We start from the raw sequence: 26,697 nt of genomic DNA, 5'->3' as shown, positions 1-26,697 counted from the left end.
TCTGTCTTGTATTATCATTTGAAGTTCTCATGCAGCTAAAAAACATCCGATACATTATAACAATGACAATTGTGATTTAACAGTCTGCATAACATTTGTTATGTAGATGTTTTTTTAGCTGCATGAGAACTTCAAATGATAATACAAGAAAGAAATATTCTTGAAATTAAATTTTTTTTATTGTAATCTAATAAATAATTTCAAGGCGTTTATTTTTTAATATGTTTTCCGGCATATGTTATGTTCGCCGTGGCTCCAAGTTACTTGGTTTAATCGATCGATCCAATTTTTGACTATTTTTTGCATTAAGTAAGGCGTCAATAGCGCCAATGGTGGCATGAATATTGGCTTCCAATGCTTCAAGAGTTGCTAGTTTGTCGTTTGTTGGCATAAAACAATGACTTAACATAGTTCCACAAAAAAAAAAAACGAGAGTTGTTATATTGCATGAACGAAGGGGCCAGTTAACAGAACTATTTCTGAAAATAAAATTTTTACCAGTTACCAAATTGATTTCACAATGAATCAATGGTTATATGCGCTTTATGGCAAGTTGCGCCATATTTGTCATGTTGAAACCAAATGTCTGATTTGTCGATGTTTAATTCATTAATTTCGGAAAAAAAAATTTCAATTACCATGGCTTATTAGCACTCGCCGTTCACCGTAATAATATCTTCTTCCTCATTTCGAAAGAAATAAAGACCGGTGATAAAGACCAGCGTGTAAAGCACTAATGCATGTAATGGTGATTTGTTTACGGCTTGGGGATTATCTTCGGTCCATATATGGTAATTTTGCTTATTGACGTAGCCATTAACCAGAAATAAGCTTTATCACTAAACACAATAAAGTGACGAAGTGTTCTATGAACTTTCCGAACAGATTTATATTTTTCAAAGTAAATTTCTACAATTCGGAAGCGTTATTCTAACGTTAAACGATTCGTGATGAATTGCTAATTTTTAGTGAACAGAAATGTCAACACAGTATGACATTATCAGCTGTCAAACCATAGTTATTGACATCGATCGTTCATATGCAGCTAAAAAACCACAGGTCACTACTTTGCTCTCAACCGTGTTTAAGAGACAGTCATATAATAAATGGTCATGACAATTTTACACTCTTTTTGGTCATAAGCCAAGACATATTATATAGAAAGTCATATAACAATTGTCAATATTCTATTTTTACTATTATTTTGTAAAGTCCTTTTTGAGTCCTTTTTTTTTTGTGTATACATATCCTTACAAAAACACATGCATATTCTCCTAATAGGTGGAAATGCTCATGTTCATTATTGAGCAGCACTATTTGGACCAACGTGACGAAGCACAGAAAGCCTCGACATAGTGACCAAAATTTAATCGAAATTTCTCTCATTCTTAATTTTTTAATCTACATTGAAGGCAACAAGGTAATTTACACTATTAATTAAAAAATTGTCATGGTCATTGGCAAACAAGGCAGTTGCAGCTATCGTTGTCAGTCTGCAGAAATGAAAATAATAAAAATTAAATCGAATTAGGTCATGCATTTCTTTATAAATGTCGAAAAAATTCTTCAAATCAAAGGTTGATTATAAAAAATCGCAGTATGATAAATGGACAATTTCATTAAAAAACATTTGCCGGAATTTTTGAGATATAGTATGTTCTTAATAGAATGTTTTCAATGCAAACTTTTCTTTATTTCCCTATACTTTGAATAATATCGAACAATCGTGCCTTTACGATTTCTTTTGTTTCTTAAACCAAGGAATCATCTATCACATTTATAAAAATTTGATCAGAAACACACTGGATAAAAAATTAATGAATTTTGTTCTTCAATTATATATCAACAATAGATGTACAAAACAAGATATCGGGACATGTCATACACCCGACATAATCAAATTGCAACGTTGCAATTATAAAGGGTTTAATTTTAAATAGTGGTCCTGATCCTAATATTTGATTGCTGATTTAATCAAATATCAGAGTTAGCAGATTCATTGGACCACCTGGAAATCAATATGCACAAAGCTATTGACGATATGTGACCTGAGTTTTTATAAAATTACTTTTTCAGATTATGTTTTATTACAGTCAGTCTTGAAATCATGTTCAAATTTGTCAAAATCTTTTACAGTTTGAGCAGGTCATATGCTAACCCGCTCCAAATTCTTCACATAAGCATTATTAATGAAGTGCCAGTGCAAAATAACCGAAAGTTGTAAACGAGAATGATCATCTACTTAGTGGATCAATTGCAATCTCTGCTTGAAAAGAGGAGAAGCGAAGTGATACACTCTGCCTAAATAACATAAAATATTCTTAAATTTTATACCATAAAATAAAAATAATGATGATAAAATTATCATTAAAATATATTAAGACTTGTTAGTTGATTCTTTCAGTTTTCAATAAGCAACATAAGTCAACATAAGGTAATGAGGTAATAGTAATAAGGTAATAGTAATGAAGAAGCAATAACAAAAATTTGATTAATTTATTGAAGTTTGGTTGACCGTATTACGCTATTTTGAGTATTGCCAAGTACTGTTTAAAATTAGTTATGATAAAAAATAAATATTGTATAATTATTTTCATAGTAGGGTTGATATGCGTTGTTGATAAAGTCATTTTAGAGTTAAGATTCTGTTTCAGGCTTTAGTTTTTATTTTAAGATTTCTGCTGAATAGAGTTTTTTATGTAGGGCATATATACATATTCGTTTTTTATGGCAAACATATGACACATACAATAAATTTTTCTAAATCCCTTCATGGTTCAATAAAGAACCAACGAAATGAAAATATCTCAAATAATAATTTGATTAAAGACTACAAACAAAGGTTGAAATTAAGTGGATATATAAATAAACTTACCACCTGAAGTGCCAATTACTGGAGCCGTAGTTGTTGTCACCGAACTGGGATTAGCAAATGTACGAACTTGTGGGCGAAAATTGAATTTCGCACCGGAAGCTTTGGCACCCAAAGCTATATTCTCCTGATGTGATTTACCACTGCGTAGTACAATGTAAACCTATTGCGTGAAGAGGAATAAAGTTAAATTGGTAAAGAGATTAAGAACAATTCAAACTGCACGAACCAATTCAATGTGAGTTATTAAATTATTTTATTAAATTATTGTTTTTCAGACCAACTTACCTTACTGCCAAATATTAAAGCCAACAATAGCGTCACAGTCAATTGTGTATGACAGAAAAATATGATGTAAAGCAAATCTGGATTGGCAGGCGATTGCAGGAAAAGCCTGTAAAAAGCAAAAAATAATTCCAATGAGAATGACTGATATATCGTATATGCGCGTTAAATGGGTCTTTTTTTTTTTGTTTTTTTGTCTTTGAACGAAACAATGTCAACGTAAGTCAATGTTTTTGTGAAGGTGCTTATGAATGGATTTATTTTGGACTTACATGGAAACGTTCAGAAAACATGTCAGCAAAAATTCATTGTAAATAGCCATCGAAATAAATCGGCTTTCATTGAATTCCGATGGTGCTTTCCGTACCATAATGCACAAGCGTACACCCCATGCCAGGAACAAAACCTCCACTGCAAAGGATAACATTAAAATTAAGTCAGAAATTTAAGCAAAAATATTTTTTTATAAAATCTCGCTGAAAATATGTGGAAAATTTTATCGAAGGGACATAAAAAAATGATTCGAGCAATGTTTAAAAGTCAAATTAATGAAAAAGTATGGTGAAACGTTGCAGGCGTGAAAACATGCAAGAGCGACTTTGTTTAAAGTTCTTTAATAATAATTAAAATGCTATTATATAATGTATTTTATATAATATGTGTTTTCAATGAAATTTCATTAAAAGTTAAGCGAAATTCTCAGAAAACTCGTGCTGTAATTATGCCAGTAAATGGGTTTAATTATTTTGCAATTACTTTAATTCGTTTCCGTGCTAAAGTTGGTGCTACACAGATGATATCATCTGAGTGAAATTAACCAGCTGAGTATGTAATTAATCAAATGTGATAAATCTTAAATTTCTTAAAAATAATTCTTGAATAAAATATGGTTATAACTTCTTTTACTCTGTCCTCTATTGTTGTACCAGTTTGATAAGGATTGATATTATCAGACAGTACGATGCAAGAACTATGAGATTATGACAATCCGAGTAATTTATTAATTTTAATTAATTATAAAAAAAGAATTTGTTATTAAATATCTTAATCAGCAGAGATTAAAACTGTATAATTGATTTTTAATTCCTTGAAATTCACAGTGATTCAAACAATTTAACTATATCAGATTTCTATTTTGTGTCTACTGTATCAAATTTTTAGACTTTCTTTTACAAGCTGTGATTGTTTTTGAAATAGATTCAATTGAAATATAACAAAATAAATGAATATGGATGGATAAATACTGTACTATTTATTTTTTGATTCCTTGAAATATACAGTGTTTGAATTAATTGAACCATAACAAATTTCTATTTAGTGTCTACTGTATCAAATTTTATGTTATTCTTCTACAAGTAGACATTTTCTTTAATTATCGCTGTGATTGTTTCTGAAATGGAATTGAATTGAAGTGATTGAATTGAAATATAAAACAAAATAAATGAATATTATCGATAAAAACTGTATTATTTATTGTTTGATTCCATGAAACATACAGTGTTTGAATTAATTGAACCATAACAAATTTCTATTTAGTGTCTACTGTATCAAACTTTATGATATTCTTCTACAAGTAGACATTTTCTTTAATTATCTTTTTCTTCCTTTATGAGAAATTAATTGTAATAAAACAAAAAATAATATTATTATAGATACATTTTTGAGTTGCAATAACGAATTTTAATTATATATCATGACATATATATATTATATCATGATTTTGTTTATATACAGGGTTAAGCGATTGAAGTGTTACCAACTACACACAGGTATATCTGTTAAACTGATATTGCCAACTATGTGAAATGTATACGAATGACAGCTGTTTATATTGCGTTCAAACTATAAGCATTTGCGTCACGTTTAAGTTTTATAGAACAAAAGTTTTACGAAATGGAGTTCAAACGTAATAGTGTGATAGCATTACATTTGGCTGGAATGTCACAAGTATCTATTGTTCGTGAGCTCAAATACCTCAACGTGAATAACTGTTTATATGTCGTACCGTAAATAGTACAGGCACCGTCTGTACCTGCAAATGCTATGGACGAAAAATAATATCAACATCACCAGAATTGTTTCGAAAATTGAAGGCTTGACTCGAATGAAATCCACGTCGTAGTGGCAATCAAATGGCCAAAGAACTGAAAATATTTCAGTGAAGCATCCGTCGCATATTCTAAAATGTTAGTATAGTTTCAAAAGGCACAAGATCTTAAACTAAAGGGTTATTATGTACTTAGTAACGTTATTTAGTGTAAGTACTGGCGAAGCACCACCGGTGAGAGTTAACGCGAGTTCGTGAATTTTTTTAAAAGAAGTTAGTAATTACCAGGCTTCGTTAGACCTCTAAAACATTTTAATGATGACATATTCATCGATAAAATTAATGATATCTAAAAATTTATAACCTAAAAATTGTATATCCACTTCTTCTTCTTCTTATTTGGCAATACAGTTCAGTGTGAACCTTGGCCTCCTTCACAACCTGCCTCCATCTGCTTCGATCTTGTGCAATTATTTTCCAATTCAGAACTTCCATCTCAGCTTCGGTCAATCTCTATGCCTTGTTGTTATTGGGTTATCATTAAATATATTGGCTGGATTTTTTCAGATCCCATTCTTACAACGTGAGCTGCCCATTGCAGTTTTTGTGCTTTGATAAATCTTACTATATTTTCATTTTTAAGCAAGTTACCAATTTCGTTGTTTGTTCGTCTTCTGAATGTCTCATCGTCCATTCGAATAGGGCCATAAACTTGGCGAACTAGCTTTCTTTCAAAAATCTGTAGCGCTTCTTCGCCCGCCCTTGTCATTATCCAGCATTTCGAGCCATAAGTAGATATCGGTCTTATTATTGTTTTATATATTCGAAGTTTATTTTCTTTAGATAGTAGTCTGGATTTGAAAAGGTCTATGTATTTATAGAAGCATCAATTTGCCGCTTGTATTCTGACATTTATAGCCATTTGGTAAGATTTTATTATAATATTTTCACGCTTTTCAAGAGAGTGAATAGTATAGAGTAGTGTTATTAAGAAAACAAATGCTGAGAAACTATCATCTTGTTTCACACCTGAACGTAACGTAAAAGTTTCTGAGAATCGTCCGTTCAAGATAACTTTACCAGTTGTCCAGTCTCCAGTCTCTCAAAGGCCTGTTTGTAGTCTAGCGCATGTGAAGCGTGATATTATGTTCATAGCATTTTTCGATGGATTGTCACAAAACAAATACTTGATCAATAGTTGATCTGTCGCCCCGAAAGCCACATTGATATTCGTCGACTATATCGTCTATCGTTTTCAGTAGTTTGTCTTTCAGGATAGTAGAGAAAATCTTATACCCAACATCTGGTAATGAAATTGGTCTATAGTGCCCGCTACATCCTGTATATTCACTAAATTGATAAATACTAACAACATTTTATAATTTAATTTCTTAAAGTCTGATTTTGTCATTTACACTTATGAGTGTTATTTTTTGTACCAGTCGTATATTCTTCGGTATGTAATTGGGCACTATTCTTCTATTCTTCTCTATTTATTAATACGCATACCGAAATTAGAAATTTTTTAATTAAAATTTCAAATTTATTATTGCAGCATAGTATCAATTTTAACTTTTTTGTCGACTGTGTATGTGTTGCGTTTATGTTTATACGAGGGCAGTTTGATAAGTCAGTGACTTTTTGAATAAAGCAAATTTTGTTCGGCAAATAAACATTTTATTTTTCTACATAATCACCATTTAGCTCGATACATTAAGTTCAGCGTCTTTCTAATTTTTTTATTCCCTCCAAATAATAGGTTTTCTCAAAGCTCTTCGGTAATGGCTTCTTCATTCGACTCAAATTTCTTGCCGCTAATCCATTTCTTTAGGTTTGGAAACAGAAAATAGTTGCAGGGGCCTAAATCTGGAGAATGTGCTGGATGGGGTAGCAGTTCGTATCCCAATTCGTGGATTCTGGCCACGAATGCTTAATCAGTACACGAAATTTACTTTTTTCCATTTTCGTAAAAATTCGCGAGGTTGTCTGCTTTGAATGGTTATCGAACACCAACTGAACGACATAGCTTGCTCAAAATTAGAAAGTTGCTCACTGGTTGCTTACAGCTGACGGCAGCACTGTTGCATTTGGAGTAACTGCGCGGGAAATTCAAAAATTCACTGACTTATCAAACCGTCCTCGTACATAGTATATAAACCTGAACTAATCTTCTATCCATGTAATGTTACTGTACATTATTGCTTTATTACAAATATTTGGATTAATTTTAATATCAATCAACTTAATCATTCCTGTGAATATAAAGTTAACTCTTAAGTAATTAGGTGACTAATTAAGAAAAACTAAGAACATTACTAGTCGTTTTTATATAATTTGCTATAAAAATAACAAATTACAAAAGCTAAAACTAATGAAATAAAATTAATAAAACACCTTGAAGATATTTAATTTAAGTACTTGTAATTTAGATTTTAATGAGTTTCTATCATTGTATATGTTTACCTGCATTGGCACATGTTTTTAGAGGGTAAAAATAAGTTATATGCTTCACATATTATCCAAACATCCTTGCTATTCCATGGTAATGATGCATGAACTTGCAGGTAATATAGGAGAAAAATTCACTGCACTTATTGTGAAGTGTCACAGACAAGTAATTAAAGTTTAAAGCACATTGCTTGCTTAATATGAAAGTGCCTTTCAGCAGTGTTAAAATGTGTAACTGCAAAATATTTTCACTCAAGGAGACCGACATCGATGCACATCGGAGTAGTGTGCATAGTAAATTTAAGGCAACTTAAAATTGTATGCAATAACATTGACATAGGTGACAGGAGAGAGTTCCATTGCAACGTCCCTTGTACATTTTCACATGCAACAGAAAATGCAAAATTTTCACATGTGGGCTTTGGGTACATAGTCACTTTCAGATGATTTTACAGGGTAATTTTATGTTAAAGTGAATATATACTATAAATCGAATTAATATACATATAAACTTTTGTTTTTGAAATATTAACTTAAATTAATATATGTATTGAAATCTTATGAAATGTATTGAAAATATTATTAACATGTTATCTCTAATGATGATTTAAGATTACACAAATTTTCAAACTTTATTTGTTAAAAGTATTGCTAGATATCTATGATAGTAGTTCTATTAATGGAATAATAAAAAACGAACAAAAAAAATTTATATACTCTATTCACCCCGCTAAATATATTTTGAAATGTATTAAATATTACACTTAATGATAATTAAATATATATATAATTGCTTGAATAATAGATCTAAGATGTGCAATCTGTTCAGTCTTCGAACAACCTCAGTTTTTACTTATAGAGTCATAGCTCACTGAATTTTGTTTGGAAAAAATAAACTTAATTTCGCTGAAACGAAGATGAAATTAAGATTTTTGCGAAATTAAGGTGTGTCTGAATATAGTATAAGTTCTGATAATGAAAAAGTGAAATTTTTTTTTAAAATAAATGTCAATGTCAGTTGACTTTAATAAAACCGGAAAAATAAAAACTGTAACTGTAATTAATTTAAAATAGAGTAAAAAATAATAATCCACATACCTGAAATCAACTAAATCTAATAAGTGAATACCATCCTTTATAGTTATATGAATCAACTTTTAAAATTTCCCATATAGAAATGGTGTTTGGAGCATGTAATTTTTAACATACAATTTGTACATAAAAAATTTATGATTTCCTTAATTTGAGGCAGTATGAACCCTTTAAAAATTAACATAATTTGATTTTTACGAAATTAAGGAAATTTGGCTGTCTGAACAAAGTATAAATCTATTTAATAAAAACTTTTATTTAAACTTTTAAAATAGCTGCAATACCCTGTATTAATATCTTGCTTCATGCAGTAAACTATAAACCATAAAATTTAATATTAATTTAATTAAGGTACATGAAAAGTGTGGTGCAGTGAGATCCTCTGTCCAAGTATTTGCGTGCATGTTTTCAAAAATGTACTCTTGTGTGCTTTAACTCTGTTTAATGTAGTCCTGTGTACATATATTAATGGTTTTCCACTTATATCTCAACATATGCACATTTCTTTACGAGTGTGCATATTTGGGAATACGAATTTTAGGATACTGCAGTCTTATCAAATGCAATGCTTACCAAGTCAAATTATTGTCATACGGACTTTTGAACAATTTTTTTTTGCTTGATATAGAACGGGATGAGAAAAACTATAGTATCGAAACTCAAAACATTCTTGAATTGTAGTTGGATGAGGTTTTTGTGTGTTGAAAATAAAAAAATCATAATAAATAAAATATCAAAAGGTTAAGGTCACGAACAGTGATATAAGGTAGATATTGAATATCTATCTTGTAGACAGTAGCGAGGCCTCAGCTTTTTGGCAAGGTGTTCACAATTTGATCCAAACAGAATTCCAACTATAACGTATTCCTCCTACTCCTGAGTTTTGTCTTTCCACAAGCAAATAGCGTACAAGACCAACAAAACAATTTATTTAAATGTTCGCAGCCTGTGATCCACTGGTTTTTATGGTAAATAGCTGAAGGAAAATGGCGACTTACCACAGATTTCGACATTGTTACATCAGGTACCAAATTCTTCACATCTGGAGTTGGACTATTCATTTTATGAATTAAAACCTTTTTTTCAGAAGATCGTTTAAAAAAAGATACTTGAATCAAATCTTTAATCACACATTTATCCATTTCTAAATATTATTTTTCACTTCAAATTTCTTTAATTTTTTTCTTTACTTTTACCATTTGCTAGCATAAAATTGCAATTAGGACTTTGTTTTTGGTTTATTTCCAACCTCTATATAAGAGTAAGAAACTTCATGCATTCATATACTCTTTTACTTTGTATTTACTATGAGCGGTTTAATTTTTTTATTGAACCATTTGCCCATATAAAACGGCAACCGTGACTTTGATTGTATTTGCACGCTTTGTATGAACTTATGGTTCATTTTGGTCGACTGAACCTGTTGTCAAATGTAAAGCGATTTTCGCTCAGTCATTTATTTTCTCTTTTGTATTTACTTTGCATAACATTGGAGGTTCACTTTTTTTGTTGAACCGCTTGCAAGCATTAATTTAAGAGTTATAATTATTTTACGTACATATTTTGCGGGGCTTGTTTTCTCTTTTATATTAATATTTGTTTGTATGTTTTGTGTTTATTCAATATTGAACATAATCCCAATGTGAATGTTATTTCATTTGCATGCTTTGTAAGCAACGCGGTGCAGTTTTTATCTGAACCTTAGTATATTTTAAGAGGAATGTGTTTTCTCTTTTATTAATTATAAGTAATGTTGGGTGTAACTAACATATGTGTGATTTTGTTTGTATTGTACGTTTTGTGTTTATGTTAATCTGTTTGGAAAAGCTATTATAAAAAATGTTAAGTAGCAAAATAGCAAGATAAAAAAGATCTAAAAAGGAAGCTTTGTTAAGGTGTTCGGTGAACACTCTGAACCATTCGACGGCTCGCCTCTGCTTGTAGGTGTTAATTTATTTCATTAACAAAGTTAATGTTTTTCTATTCTAATTTTTATTATACTGAAAAATTAATAAAGGTATTCGGAAGCACTTGTTTTCGCGCTGTAATTATATTTATATTACTTTTTATGTAATTGATATTCTATTAGATCAGATAATTTTTTTGATAAAAAATATATTTGTCTTCTTACTTAGTAGAAGTTTTAGAGAATTTAGTTAATAACTTAAAATAAAAGAGGAATATTATTATTCAAATACTGTGTATAAAGAGCAGTAGTTTACTGTTATAAATAGTGATTATTTACGCAATTTATATTATATTGACTATAAGTTCAATTTTTAATTTTGTTAATATAAGCAACTCTAACTTTTAGAGTTATTCACTTAACGTCTTATGTTACCAGATATCAGTTGTTCTACCAGAAAAAATTAATGCTGTGCAAAAACCGACAATGCATCAATATTTTGATACATGTCCTATGATATTCTGTGACAAGTCACATAACTTGTAAAACATTAAAGCAATTTTTGAGCTCACTTGGTTCCACTATCCTATATAAGTTATTGTACGATCTTTTAGTTTCTGAAACTTAATATTTTCAACTTGGTCGTTTCCATTGACATGAGCATGTGAAATAGCTTGTTTACTTATATTTACACTTAAAACATACGACAAACATTATAAGTTTTGATAATTTCCCATGTGGGAAATTCATATTTAAGGGTTGCTTTCTACATATTTCACCTCAAATCAGTTGATTTATTCATAATGAACTTATTTATGCGAAAGCTCTTTGTATGGTAAATTATCCTCATTAGCGGGGTTAATGAGCAAAACTGTTTAAAATTATGTTTAGACAGCTAAATTCCTTCATTTCGTTAAAATTAAATTAAGTTAATTAAGAAAGTGTTCATACTGCCACAAATAAAGGGAATCGTAAGTTTTTTTATTTAAAAATGGAATGTTAAAATTACATGCTCCAAAAACCATTTCTATATTGAATATTTTAATAGTTGATTATTATAACTATAAAGGATATCGTTTAGTAGTTTTATTAGTTTTAGTGAATTTTAGGTATGTAAATTTTTATTTTTCACTCTATTCAAATTAATAACAGTTATAGTTTTTTCTCTATATTCAAACATAGTATATTCTGAACATAGTATAAATGAAAGCAGTGGAAACATGTTAGGACTTAATACACAAAACAGTTGATAATATATAACTATAATGATTAATAAATATAGCAGAAGCAGGGACCGAAAATAACAGTTATTTAAAAACTTTTTATGAAAAAAAGCAACAACAAAAAGTTGTTAAAATTCATACTTAAGTATATAGTTATCATTCTAACAACTTTAATCCTTAGTATTATGCATGCTTTTTATATATTAGCATTTTAAAATAAAACTCCAAAAATAATTAAATTTGCTTTATATTATATTCCTCAAAAATAATTATTTTATGTGCCTTTTATTTTTTTCGCGCAGAAGTAACTCTTAAAATTCTGCTTTTAATTTTAAAACGCACAAATAACAGTTGTTTTTGCGTTATAAATATAAAAATCTTGAATAACTTGCAATTTCTGCTGAATATTTTTAAAACGAATATATAAAATGCAATTTTCATAAAAGGTAGTTGCTTTTGTAATTTCATACAAAATGTATTAAAGAGTTGGCACCGGTAAAGATTTAGTCTAGTTTTTAGCAAATTTAAATTATATAGCAAATTTAATCATAATTTTTGGAGTTATATTTTAAAATGCGAATGATAATAGTTAAAAGATGATTTTTATTTTTTTTTATGATAACTGTTACGGTCCCTGAGCAGTAGAATATTTCAAATGATTTGATATTTTCAATCTTGCAGATGACATTAGGATAACAGAATATGATTTGATTAAAATTGTGAAGTTGACATATGAGTATATTCAAGAATAAATTAAAAATTATTTAAAAGGTTAATATATTCCATTCACCACTGATTAAACGAACACTCATCAGAATATTCATTTAATATTCCATTCAAAGCAAAAGTTAAACTGTACCAATTATCAAAATGTAGTATATCAGCGAAATGATATGAGCTCTTATAATTACCAAATATAATCTCTTAAAAATTCATTTAATTTGCTAAGTGCAAATTTGTATCAAAGCTGAAATTGCAAATCCTTACCAAGGTTTAAAAATATAACTCATCGCAACTAAATACTAAACTAAATGAAAGTACAGCATGATTATTAAATAAATAAACATTTTTACCAATTCACACAGCATATTTGCCTTTGACACTTTTGCATATATCAAATTTATGTCTGTATAACATAATTATGGACTTACTCCATTCCACCATGTATACGGAATATATTTTAGTGATAAAATAATAAATTAACTAATAAATTTCATAGCCAGAAGGTGAAATGTAACAAATTACACAGCATGCAGCCGTTATAAATCAGTTACTGTGTATTTAACACATTTTTAACTATTTTCAAAAGAATCTTTGTATGTTTTGTTATTGTAAATTTTTTATTTACAATTTTCGATGTTTAAACATAATTTATGAAGGACACATTTCATTTCAGCTAAGCCCCTCGAATATGGTAGGGTCCAACCTATGAGTATTTGTGCAAAATATTAATAACTCATATATGTGATTTAAAAGCAACGAGGCGTTATGAGTAAATACTAATGCTTAATTCTGCAAAATAAAGTCAGTGATTTTTATTTGCCAACTATTACGATAACAACTCTGCCGCATTTAGTGTAGTATGTTCAGTGTATAGTCTGTGTGTGTGTTTAATCAAATATTTTGATGTATTTTATTTGCTTAGATTTACATTTTTATTTAGGTTGATTCGGCTTAACGCGACTTAACTTTGAAAATGATTCCAAATACAAATTTTACTATTTTATTTTATGTTTAACACGCGAATCTGCAACAGAAGTTCATATGCAAATAAATCAAGTCTGCAAACAAAACTATAAAATGTTTATGACACAAATTGAAAATAATGTCTAACGCACACATAGTTACATATTTATGTATATATTTGTGGTATCTGTATACTAGTATATATGTAAATTTCCCATGTAGCTAACTAAAATTATTAGTTTAATAAAATACACTTAAAATGCCAACTAAAAGCAAAGTAAAGCTAAAGCGCATGGTTTTTGTGGTTCAAAAATTTATTAACGTCTTGAACTTACTTGATGTGAAGGTATAGTCCCACCAGTCTGTTTTGCAAAGAAATGCTTTTAAGTCATCCGCAGTACGCCCAACCACTACATCTGGCGGTGAAACCAAGGTGCGCACCAGTAAACACGTACCAATGACTCCGCAAATAATTCCTAAGCGTTTAAGCAACGCCGCATCTGTGATTTTTACTGCCTTCGCTGAACGTACGCGAAAAATAACAGAAATTCTGCAAAAAAATTTTTAAAAAAATTTTAAGCGATAATAAATTGTTTATATAAAAATATTTAGAAATTTTTTCATATGTGGAAAAATGCTTTTCATATTTTTTTAATTCATTTGTATTTATACGTAATGTTTGATGGGTTGTAGTAAGATTGTAAAGCATTTTAAATGAATACTACTCAGTTTATTTAAACAAGGACGAAGGTACACGTACGAAAATATTATATTCTTTAAAAAATTCTCTTTTAGAAAATTCTGTTTTATTTGGTAATCATTTTGTATCTGTAACCCATGGTTGCTCTTCTAGAGCAAATGTAACAATTTTACAAATATAAAAATCTTGTACTTTGTACGGACTCAATTTTGTTTTAATTTTTTTTAGTGCCAGATACACAGACGGTTATGTTTGTAAATAATTTTAAAAATAAATATTTTCTTAGCGTTTTCTTTGATTTACCTCCACGTTTTCAACATGAGTGCACCATACGTTAGTGAAAATCCAATTTCCCGGAGCCAAATGCGTGCAGTACACGTGTACAGACTGGGATTTGGGTACATCACAATGTTCTGAAAAAAGAAAAATAAATTATTATTTCGTAGAAAAATTTATTTTAAAGAGTTAGAAAGAGATTTCAAGATTTTGCGTATTTCGGTAATTTTTTAAATTATTTTGATTTTATTCGATGATTACATATAGTATATTTGAAATTTTTTGGAACGACAATATTGTCGAATATTATAAAGCCTTTGTAAATAAGATTAACATGAAGTGAACAATGGTTTGAGAAGACTTTTCAAAGTACCATGGTACATTAGGACGAATGACATCCTTAGGGACCTCAAGATTGATGCCATCAAAAAATACATATAGGATAGAGCCCCGAAATTATTTGCGAAAACTAACAGATTTCAAATCTCAGAATAGTTACAGGCTCCTGGGGGAGGATAAACAATAATCCAGTCAAGGCGTAAAGAGAGGTTTTGAAAATACCTCGAGTTAAGAAAGAATAAAAGTACTCAAGTGCATCGGCTCAAATAGAAATAAATAAATAATTATATTTAGTTATATTTTTAATAAGCTGAATTGTGCAGATATATATTTATTTTATTATTTATTATGACATGTTCGTCATTATAAAAAAAATTAAATTTAGAAGTTAGTCTATTCACAAATAGTTATTATAAAATTCCTCCATTCGCTTCTATTTCTCGAACGTAGTTGATTAAAGGTTTTGTTTGTTTCGGTTTTCGAAACAAACCTTCGCCTAGTGGTTCTGAGACGATTTCGTCTACTTACTCCTTGCGGGTTTCATTTCATGACTGCGTGGGCAATTGCGTCTGTCAGCTTTCTAAACGTACGGCTGGGTCATCCATATTTGCGTATCTTATTTTTTTTTCTCTATTGGCTTTTGTTTGGTGCGCTGCCATAGCTCTTTCTTGGAGACTAATGCAGGCCACCATATGTTCAGAATACGCCGTAGGCTTTTATTGACAAAAGTTTGTGACGTCTGAGTCGACGTCCTCGTTAGCGAACAGACATTGAAAGCATAGTACAAGTAGTTATAAAAAAATTCTAATACAATTCTATTCCTGATAACACAAAGATATGAGGATTGAAATAGATAACAAACCCAATAACAGTAACAATATATTAATTCTTAGACTAATATTTGTTTTTGACTATTGCTCGACTAAGCTCAACTAACAAAATTCATACAATAATATGTTTAAAAAGTTCTATAAATCTAAGTGTAAGTACAGTATTTTGAAACCCATTTAGCATATTTTTTATGGAATTTGTATGACGAATGCCAAGTATTGCTACCAAAACAATTCTGAATGTATCGCAGTAACCACAATGCATTTAACTCCAATGGTTTGACTATTATTATAATATAACTTAAGTAAATAATATATAACAATTTATTATTAAATAATCGGAATGCAGTACTCGTACTAACAAAAATATGTGAAACATTTGCTTTACAGTAGTCCGTACGGTGCTGTGCCGTACTGTACCACCGCAGTGTGCCTACACTTTTATTCAGGGATGTTATTGAATTTTTCAAATGTCAAATTTTTACTTCACTTTTTAACTTTTTTTTTAAATATTTTAAGCTTATATAATTTGTAATAATTCTTTAACACTTTCTACCATATTTTGCTTATTTATGAAATGCAAATCAAAAAACAAAATTTATTTATACCATGTTCTAACTGTAGTTCATTTTATTTATATGTGTAACTGTGACTTCATTAAGCAAAGTTTGATACTAGACAGAGTGCGGGATGAAAAAATGACTGAAAGATTTTGATCCATGAAATAGGTGTTTAAGAAAACGATTCGCTGTTGAGATATTTAAAGTCCAATAGTAACCCAATAGCGCAAAGTCCTAATGCGGTACTAAAACCAGTGTCCCTAGTTGAGCCACCTTTAAAAAATACTGGTTTGCCATCGTACTTTTGGAATTGCTTAAGTGCGTACTTGTCTCGAACAGCTCCGAATTGTTTCTCCATGGGACTCAATTCAGTGGAATTAAACATATTTTTGTGAGCGGTCAGGAAATTGCGAGTGATGTAGGCGCAGACCTTCTGTTGCTAAATATAAAATTATAAGTTTATAATTAATGAAGTAAACCAAATATGTTAATAATTTCAGCTTACGGTAGCTCTCAGCGCCATGTTAGATACCCAGCTTGTGAATTTTTTTTTTTTTTTAAACAAAACTTTTTAATTTATTAATATCTGCAGCAGATATGAAATAATATTAAACTGTTTTCATTGACAATATTTTTAGCATTTTACAGGGTTGCTAAGTTTAATTTTGGTTTTTAATAAGTAAATTGAAATAAGATTTTAAACATTATTTCAATTTTCATGATTATATAGATCTAAAAATTTTTTTAAAAAAATTAAATTTTCCTATCCACATTCAAATTAAACTCACATCTTGTAAACCATTTTATATATAAAAAATAATTTATACTTGACCACAAAAGGTTTCAATATTGAAACCACAGGAAAAACTTGTTAAAAATGTCATTCATTTTACCTTTTATTTTTTATAAAAAAAAGCATACAGAAAAAAAAGAAAACAAAAACAGAAGGGAAGAAAGGAAAAAGGTTTTTCCAACGTGAGTTGAATTTTGATGTGTCCTTTGCACTTTAAATTGATACATTTTCTCCTTTAGTGACTTGGCTACTTTAAAGAGATATACATGGCCATTTCATTGCTCTTATACGCTTTGTATTAATTTTTTTTAAATTCTTGAAGACAGCCTTTCCATAATAAATCAAAGAGCCAATACCAGAAAGAGGAGTTTCATACTCCGAGAAAACGAGAAAACTTTTACTTGAAATGGTCTTGAGTGGTGAAATAGTAAAGGAAGTTTATTATGCCAATGGGATTGTCATGAAAACGAAGTCCTAAGGAAAGTAGAAAAGATAAAAAATAGTTCTTTAAAAAAAATAGCCAATACCCAAATGAAAAGAAAATAAAACATCATGAAATGTTTTAGGAACAAATAGCATTTTAGTCACTTTCTCTTTTAATTTTGGAAACTTAGTTTAGCTTTAAGTCAATCAAAATCAAGTGCAGATGTTGATTACAGAAATAATCAAATATTTGAAAATGAAAATTTAAAAAAGAATTTAAAAAATTTATAAAATCAATTATTTTACTATATTGCTTAATTAATTATTCGCCTAATGTCGGTAGTTTTTGCATTCACGTAACTTCATGTTTCATATATATTCTCGACAACTTTATCTTAGGTAGCATAATGAAACCAATGCTATATATCATTGAAACCAATGCCATACCTTATGGGTTTCATTATAGATAACATTGTGACTCAGCAAAGAGATACATAAGAGATAGATTTGAAGACAGTACAATTATCGTGTCCATTGATGACAATACAAGCAGAGCACCAATAACACCACAAAGGTACTTTGACTCTATCACTCGTATACGTAAGCAGCTGAATCCTACCAAATGAAAACAAGACCATTCGAATCGCATTAAGAAGACTATCCCAATTAATATTACAGAGTTATCTCAAGCAGTGAGGATAAAATACTTGATTATCTACTGGAATAATAAATTGACTTAGAGAGAGAACCAAAATTTTTATCGAACATAAATCCTTGGGATTTAAATCATGAAACTTATTACCATTAGTTAGTAGAAATAATAAATTACAGAATGGCGTAAATGACTGGATAATCGGATAATTGACTAATAAAGAATCTGCTAGAACAATTAAAGGTCCAGCATTAATTTTTCAATTTGCAGCATCAGTATGTACTGTAGAACTTATTCGTTGAGTTAATTATTTTGGGAATTTTGTCCACAAAATAATATGGTTCACAGTAGGAATCTATTTAATCTAGATCTATCTATAATCTATCTATAGAAACCCACTTGCTATCTTACCTATTGCTTCTAGGTAATGACACAATGTGTAAAAGAATCTAACAGTGGGCTGTCTAAAATTTCTTATGTAATTAAAAAATAAAAGATCTAGATTTTCGATCGGAAAATCTAGATATCTGACGAATGCAACATAAAGTATTAAAGTATTTCGTCTGTTATTGCCCAGCCATCACCAGAATTGGATGGAGATTGTTGGGTTTTGATATGTTGAGAATGAAAGATGTACCTTATCTCTCTCCTTTTCTTTTTGCCTGATATATTAAGATTCATTAAGAAAAGTAAGAAATTTGAATTAAACTAATCTAATCTGGCTTAAGTACAAAATTTAGCTAAAAACACAAACAAAACTCTCGTGTGAATCCAGAATTAAACTTGATTTGCTATCGAAATCAAGATTAATTTTAAATAACAGCTAAAATTACAATGAATGCTCTGGTGTGAATCCAGTATAATATTCACTGTTAAAATTATATTGTTCTGTGCTGGTTAATCTTATTTTATAATTATTTATGAATAATTAAATGACGTGATTAAACAAAAGTTTAGATAATATAAGCTTTAAAAATAAATGCGAAAAATATGGAATTTTTCTTTCCTTGAGTTAATAATATATAGGTATATATAAATCTGATATAAATCAGTTATTAAAAAGAGAAAAATTTTTTGCTTAAAGGTCAAAAATTGCACTATTAAACTTTATTAACACATTAAGGATTTAATAATTAATAAAAGGATTAAATTCAACTTACCGTGCAGTAAATGAAAAAGGCGCCCAAGGCAATTACACGCAACAAAGCTGGACTCGCCGCACGTACAACCTATCAAAAAAATAAAAATTCAATCATTTTAAGTCATTTTAATATTTTTTTAGTTTTATTTAAAACTGTTTCTTAAATTTTCAGGAAGTAATATGGCGTTTACACTAGCCAAAAATGGCTCACATTCGAATAATAAAATACATAAAAATACAATTTATTGCTTTAAATGTAATAATTATATTCGTATGTATTTGTGTATAAATATCTTATGGATTCAGTCGATTATCCATGTCGTCATTAACGTTTAGGTATGACTAGTTAAAGATTTCTTTGATTTAAATATTTAATCAGACAAGAGCAATATTGAATTCTTAACATACATTTTAAAACTTTCCTTTTAGAATTTTCTATATCCACCACTTTATTTTCTGGATGCTAAAAATATTTACATATTGCTGTCAATGTTAATTTACTACTCGATAGGGACTTAGGATGTAAGATCTGCTGCTTGTAAAATTATCACAAATTTAGAAATGTGGAACGAGATTATAAACGAGTGATATCACTGAAAATAAAATATACTAACCCTGATATTCGATATACGATATATGGCGTAACAATCCTGAAATTAAAATATAATTACAATTCTATTTTAAGTTTATATAATTTTGCTGCAACCACTGAATCTTTTCTTTAACTAAGCTCAAAATTTTCTATGATATGTTTATTCCTATTTCATACATAGGAATAAACGGAATATTTGCTCACAACGGAGTGGAGCACTGCGACCTTGTTGATCTTTTGTGCTGCAACAGACCCTTACCCAACAAAAGACATTCCGCCTTCCGAATTAAAGCCAGAATGTCGGCCGTTGACTTCTCTCGGTTGAAAACCATTTATCAATTAGAGACCTAGTAGTAAACCAACTTAATTGACAATATGGTTCCGGTCCACAGATTTGAATGGCAGACCCTAACCTCGCAGGACTGTCTACAGACTCATTACCATTCATTTCTGTGTGAACAGGCAGCCAGCAAAGCATCACTTTGTTGCCAGCTGCTGTAGCGAATCATATCAGTCTAATAGAAGCTTTGAGAAAAACTTTCAGGAGAATAATGCTTTAATTGCTGCTTGACTATCTGCGTAAATACAGATACGGGCGCTTTTCAATCTATTGTTAATGTTGATATGAGCGTAGATCTTGATGGCGTTAACCTCTGCTTGGAAGACAGTGCGCTATATACACAACGCGACCGAGATTCTAGTGTTAGGCCCAAATATCCCTGCACCAACTACTTCTTTGGTTTTTGAACCGTTGATTTACTGTGAAATCACTTTTGGTTCTAGTCCAGGAGTGAGTTATTTCATACATAATCCTTTGCAATTCACTATTCGATATAAGCGAGATGGAAAAAACTTAAAAGACGTAGACGTGGTTTAAAATGTTCATGAAAAGTATTTGGGTAAGATGGATAACGCATTTATGTATAGAGGAGTTGTTACACCTGAAGTGACTATCTTGTTGGAAAATTCATATTTAAGTTATAATTTTTTTTTTTTAAGCATTAAATACTAAGACTTAAACCCTTCGTATTTACAGATGTAAAAAAATTAATTACGAATAATTAAATATAAGAAATAATTGCATGACCACTGATGATGCGTACAGCTGTATGGTCAGCTTAAAATTCAGTTAATTAAATATAAATAAAAATTCTGTTGTTGTAATTCACTACTGTTAGAAAAACTTTTATTTGAAAGCATTAGTTTTTATGAACAGTAAAATCAATTGAATTAAAAATTTTATATTATTAAATTTTATTATTTTTATTTTAAAATTTATTCACAATTCATATGGCATTTATTTATTATCAGCATTTACTTTTCTGGGAATATGTTTGTAGCAAAATCTAATGTAAAGTATCTTAATTACTTGTGCACTCAATGCGCAACATTTTCAAATTTCATAGCAAGTATGTATAGCTATCGGTCCTTTAGCATTGTTTTCAAAATAAACACATTTGTATCAACTTGTTTAATCCTTTGCACTGAATCAACAGCTTTTCAAACCGCAATTCTCCTATTGACCACAAGTAAACGTCCTGCGAACAAGAATACCTGCAACTGTTTAAACTGTGACAGATCCTGTGGAATCACAGCATGAGCTGTCACAGAGAAACTTGAGAACAAATAAAGGGGCGTGACTCTGCCAATATGCCAAGCACAAAGTGGACATATAAATAATTCACTAAAAGGGAAAACCAACATAAGCTGCTTTGTGGTAGAACTGTACTTCAAGGTCGATTTAAAGACATGACACTGACAGCATGAAAAGCAAAGACCACTGTTTCGGAAAGGACTTATACTTGTCATTTATATGTTTGTGTGCGTGTGTGTGTGTGTGTGTATGAGGATCTATAAAAGTAACTTTCAGTGTGACTTTAAGTTTATTTATTTTACAAATTTATTTCAAAATTTTTTATTTAATATTTTATTTTATTTTTTATTTTATGCTGAAAATTACCTTAACTTGTTGATAGCGAAAAGTGAACCAAGCTGCTGGTGGCAGCAATCCAATGACAGTGCATGCCAAGACTAGGATACTGGTACGCATTGGCCAATTAAGTGCTGCTATACAAGGCGAGCTGTCTTCGCAGGAATCGCATCCTTCCGCACAGGGTAGACATTCATACTCATTAATTATGTTGTATGTTGAGTTCTTGCCCTTGTAATAGGATAGAAATTTTGCTACTTTAAATTCAATTAAGTAATTGCGCTTTGTTCTGTTCGCAGATTTGCTATAGTGTTTTCTTTCTCCTTTTTTTTTTTTTTTGGAAACTTTATTTAAGTAAATGTCACTGAATAAATTTAAAACTTAATAAGCTTAATATTGTTTTACTTCTCACATAAAAGAAAGTGGCTTAACATTTAAAGTGCAATTATCGAATAAATTCTCAAGAAAAAAACTTACCAACATTAATTTTTCATATTCTTCCTCCAGTAAACTGCCATTAAAAAATTTTTGTGCTATTATTATGTCAGGAAAGTAAAAACCTTTACGACAGATACACTTATAGGAACCCCGTCTGAAGCCCAATCCTTTCAATGCTTCGCACTATACAAACAATAATTATAAAAATGAAAAAAAAAAATAAAATGATTGAAGATAGTTTTTTATGATTTCGTTCTATAGTTATCTTTACATTTTTCTATGGAAAATCCCATACCAACGAATGGGACAGTGTGGGATTTGTATCTGTAAGATATTCTATGTGTACTCACCATGGTCGTGCGTTGCTTGCATTTATCGGTACCAGCAAATATGTTCAAAGGCTGTGTTGTTCCAGGCGTATTTCTTTGTGGGCACTGGTCAATATCAACACGTCGTAAGTCAATATCTATGCCAGATGTGCCTCTGTTTCAATGGAATTGGTTTTATGTTTTATTGAGCGTTGAGTAGTTGTGTATTTTTAATTTGCATTGTATTCGAAGTCGGATCCATAGAGTTGTGTTGAATTGTTCATTGAAGTTTTGCACAATTGTTTTTTTTTTTTTTGTTTTTGTTGTGTTTGGTTTTGTTTTATTTCATATTCACATTTAATATTTTCATATAATTTATAATATTTTTTTATTTCCATTATGTTGCCATATGTGAGCAGATATATCAAAACAGTTGTTATGGTTGTTAAAATGGATACGTTTCCGTTGTGGTTTAAGGATTGTGCATGCGGAATAAAGTGAAGAAGAGAAAAATAAAATAAATTTAATTTTCATAAAATTAATAAAGCTCTATAAATATTTGAGAAAAAAATATATAATATAATAGTATTATACATATTGAGGTAAACGGTTTAATTAAGTTGATTTTTGTTATGATAAATTCGTAGCTCATACATAAAATAAAAACTCAGCAAAACGGTTAATACTAATTTACAATAAAAATTATGGCAAAAATTAATTTAAAAATCATATTTAAAAATTTTAAAACTCTGTTATTTTATTATAATATTTCCATATTAATTAATTTTCTATTTTTAGCTCTATTTGTGGAAATTAAAAACTCAAATTTGTATGGTATATACAATATTTACTATACAAATTAAAATTTGCCTTAACATCATTATTATAGATTGCATGGAATATTAATGAAACAAAGTATTGTTTACCAAAAATTTTATTAAAAAATTGAATTTCTGTTAAGGACAAGTTTTAATTATATTTTTTATTATTTTAAATTTAATGAATTGCAATTTAACGTTAGTTTTGACGGTAGTGACTATTTTACTTAGTAGAAGTGACTACTACGTAGTGACTATTTTACTTATAGAAACTATTATATACATATATATACTGTTAGAGAGGTTTCAAAATATTGTAACCTTTAACAACAAAAGATTTTATATAATTTAAATAATTGAATTTTTGCCTGACCGTGAAGTTGTTTTGAGTATTTGAAACCTTCCCTTATTATTTTAAATTTTAATAGCATATTTTTTATTTTTGGAGACAATATTTTTGTTCTTAATGTAATTATATTTATAAATGTAAACTCATCCATTAAAATATTTAATTATCTAAGACTTAAAAGCTTGTACCCCTGCAAAATATTCTTCAACTGTTTAAACCCTAACTGAAACTGAATCTTTTCTAACTGAAAGGTTCAATTGTATAAGAAGTTAAAGCTTGTAATCTTGCAGAATTTTCTTCTCCTATTTAAACCCTCCTACTATGATATTCGATTGTCTGAGACTTAAAAGTTTCTTATAAAATATATTCTCTGTAGATCTTCGCTTTAAGTCTGATAAAACATTTTAAATTACTTAAATCTTGGCGTGAACTTTCTGTTAATTAAACTAAACAGACGAGTTAAGAAAAAATTCTGGAAGATATGAAAGCATATTCCTTCTGGACGTTTAAGTCGGGCGTTCACAAAGAAAGTGTTCTATGATTTCTGTTTCCAGCAGCTTTCCACAACTTCTGCAGTGAGAATTACGAGTATGAAGAGTGCGTAGTTTCTCTGTGTGGATTCTTATACACCAATAACCGGAAAGAACTGCAGTAAGCATCATAGTATTCTCACTATATTTTTTGATGAGTCAAGATCTAGTTTGATTATAGGTAGGCCATGTTAACAGGGAAGTTGCACATGACTTAAGTGTCTTCTATTGGTTATTGGCAAGTTGAAGAACGTAGAAGTTAATATTTCTCTTAATGGTTTTAAAGCATAATATAAACAGGCAGCGCTCAACATTTTCGTTCTCTTCAATGTTCCAATAACTAAAATATTAGGTGATGTCAACCAAACAGTTTAGCTCGTTGATAGCCTCTCTACATTCTTTTACTGTCTTTGAATGTGGGTTGAATAATTCAAGGACTTTGATTGTTATCTAGCTATCAATGAACATGGCAACATTAGATCTGTTCTTGTTATAAGGATATTATCTGGATGAAAGATAATATATTACAAAAACACTGTCAATTTTTATTTATGTCCTCCCTTGGCACAATTTTGGCTACACCACTGATCTTGACGTCACACAAATGTGTTATATTTTTAATTCATCATCTATTTATACTATTCTGCTTAGATAATGACGTAGATAAAGTTTAATCATTAAGGTTATTCTAAATTAAATTGGCATTAACCCTGCGGGGATTTAAAAACCTTTCGCATTAACTTTTTTTCTTCGTTGCTCTAATTGAGTATTTAAAATATTTATACTTAATATCAGTTCATGAGAAAGAAGGGAATAAATTAGACAACATCAAGCAAAACAAATAAAGAAAAAGTATCTTCCATTCCAAGTTGTTTAAGGAACACAAAAAAAGGTGCTGATCCGATTTCACAATATTGTTATTTTTTTAATTTTTGCTAAGTAAATATTTTGGGTAACCGTTTATGATGTGTTAGATAAAAAAGCAAACAATAAAGCAATATCCTTAAACGCAGAGAGGCAAAAAAGGATTTGCACGGCCCTAAGCAGAAAGGCTTAATAAAAACATACAAAGACTACATGAAAATATTAATAAAAATAAAAATGAAAATAAACGAAAGTAACAAATAAAAGGAATTACAAAAAATAAATGTGGCAATTTTCGCACGAACTTAATCCTTTACGGTTTCGTTTACTTATTCGTTTCCGGTTAGCTTTGGCCTTTGCATTATCGAGCACAAATGAGGTTGTGTTTATAAGCGGATATTTGTACTCGGATATGAACGTTTGTCCTCCAAACACCTTAGATTCTATATTTGCGAAGAGCAAAAACACGTCTGTGTGTATTTTAAATGAGAATTATGATTGTCTTTAGTTTACTGTTTATTTTAGCTGAAGGTGCATTTCATTTTAATATATTACTGCTTTTTATATGAGTAAATAAGATAAAAGGTTAATTTATATTAAGTGATTATAAGTAGATAAAACACGTGCTAATAAATTATTTTGGGTTGTTAAGTCTTGGAGTCAGCTGTCAAAAGTATAATAAGAGATATGTAAATATATATAAGATTTTCATATATATTTTTAAACCGATCTTAGGATATGTGAAAATTCAACCAAAAATATAGAAGCTTAATTTTATTGACAAAACTGTTGTTCCAGTAGAATTATCGTTTAACCTTTAACATAAATATCTTGGTACGAACGCCATTAGTTTTTAAAAGTAAGATTATATTCACTTTATCATCATTTTTATAATTAGTTTAGACTTCAAGTAAATTTAATTTTATTACAATAATTTTTGATTAATTTCTGTCAAAACTTTGTGTACTTAGACTACTAAGTTGTTAAAAGGGAATAAGGATTAAAATATAAGTGAAATACATCGCAGATTAACTTTTACAGCTCATCTAACACCATGTTACTATTTAATTTATTTAACTTATTTAGTTTATATCAGCGATCCAAAGAAGATTCACTTAGACCTATTGCCCCATTCTGTTACTAACATACTTAGACGACTCCAAACACCCATTTTGAATCTGCTAAAGAGTTGAGTAGTGAAAGCTTCAGCTGTCATGCGTGAATCCAAATTGGTGACGACAAGTTTAATGGTATTAATGGTATTAAGTGGATGTTTGGACTACGACATGAATGCACGTCTAGAACACCAGAACACTGTCTTACATCATTTACGAAGTGTTTAATCCGGTGACTCTTTCAGCTGTGTTGAGTGAGATTGATGGCCTCCAGCTACATCTGTTCATAGGGTCATGGTACTAGACCTATGTACTAGGACGATGTATGGACTTTGATAAGAAAGTACACTTAATATACTGGGAGAATGTGTTATATCAGGAGTATATTCAGGAAGTATTCAATATGATTTTAGGTTATATTCAGCTAGTTCTTACAATATCGCTTTAATGGAATCCTGTGCTACTTAACCAGATGATACA

The 26,697-nt window shown here is 29.6% G+C and overlaps 1 protein-coding gene across 1 annotated transcript in view; it reads right to left on the bottom strand.

Moving 5' to 3' along the window:
• The window catches only part of LOC119676961, a 31,707-nt gene extending 5,434 nt beyond the window's left edge, over window positions 1-26,273 (bottom strand). Inside the window, exons 1-10 of the mRNA XM_038088228.1 lie at window positions 26,224-26,273; window positions 22,584-22,716; window positions 22,273-22,416; window positions 21,826-22,026; window positions 19,293-19,361; window positions 14,563-14,672; window positions 13,895-14,109; window positions 3,430-3,568; window positions 3,161-3,266; window positions 2,876-3,035 (exon numbers count right to left, since the gene is read on the bottom strand). Coding sequence (XP_037944156.1) covers window positions 2,876-3,035; window positions 3,161-3,266; window positions 3,430-3,568; window positions 13,895-14,109; window positions 14,563-14,672; window positions 19,293-19,361; window positions 21,826-22,026; window positions 22,273-22,416; window positions 22,584-22,716; window positions 26,224-26,273 — 1,327 coding nt within the window. The remainder of the gene's footprint in view (window positions 1-2,875; window positions 3,036-3,160; window positions 3,267-3,429; window positions 3,569-13,894; window positions 14,110-14,562; window positions 14,673-19,292; window positions 19,362-21,825; window positions 22,027-22,272; window positions 22,417-22,583; window positions 22,717-26,223) is intronic.
• Between the last annotated feature and the right edge of the window lie 424 nt (window positions 26,274-26,697).

This window comes from Teleopsis dalmanni, chromosome 2, assembly GCF_002237135.1.
Source record: "Teleopsis dalmanni isolate 2A chromosome 2, ASM223713v2, whole genome shotgun sequence".
Taxonomy (NCBI): domain Eukaryota; kingdom Metazoa; phylum Arthropoda; class Insecta; order Diptera; family Diopsidae; genus Teleopsis; species Teleopsis dalmanni.
The sequence above is the reverse complement of the archived record's forward strand: the minus strand, read 5'-3'. Positions and strand labels throughout refer to the sequence as shown.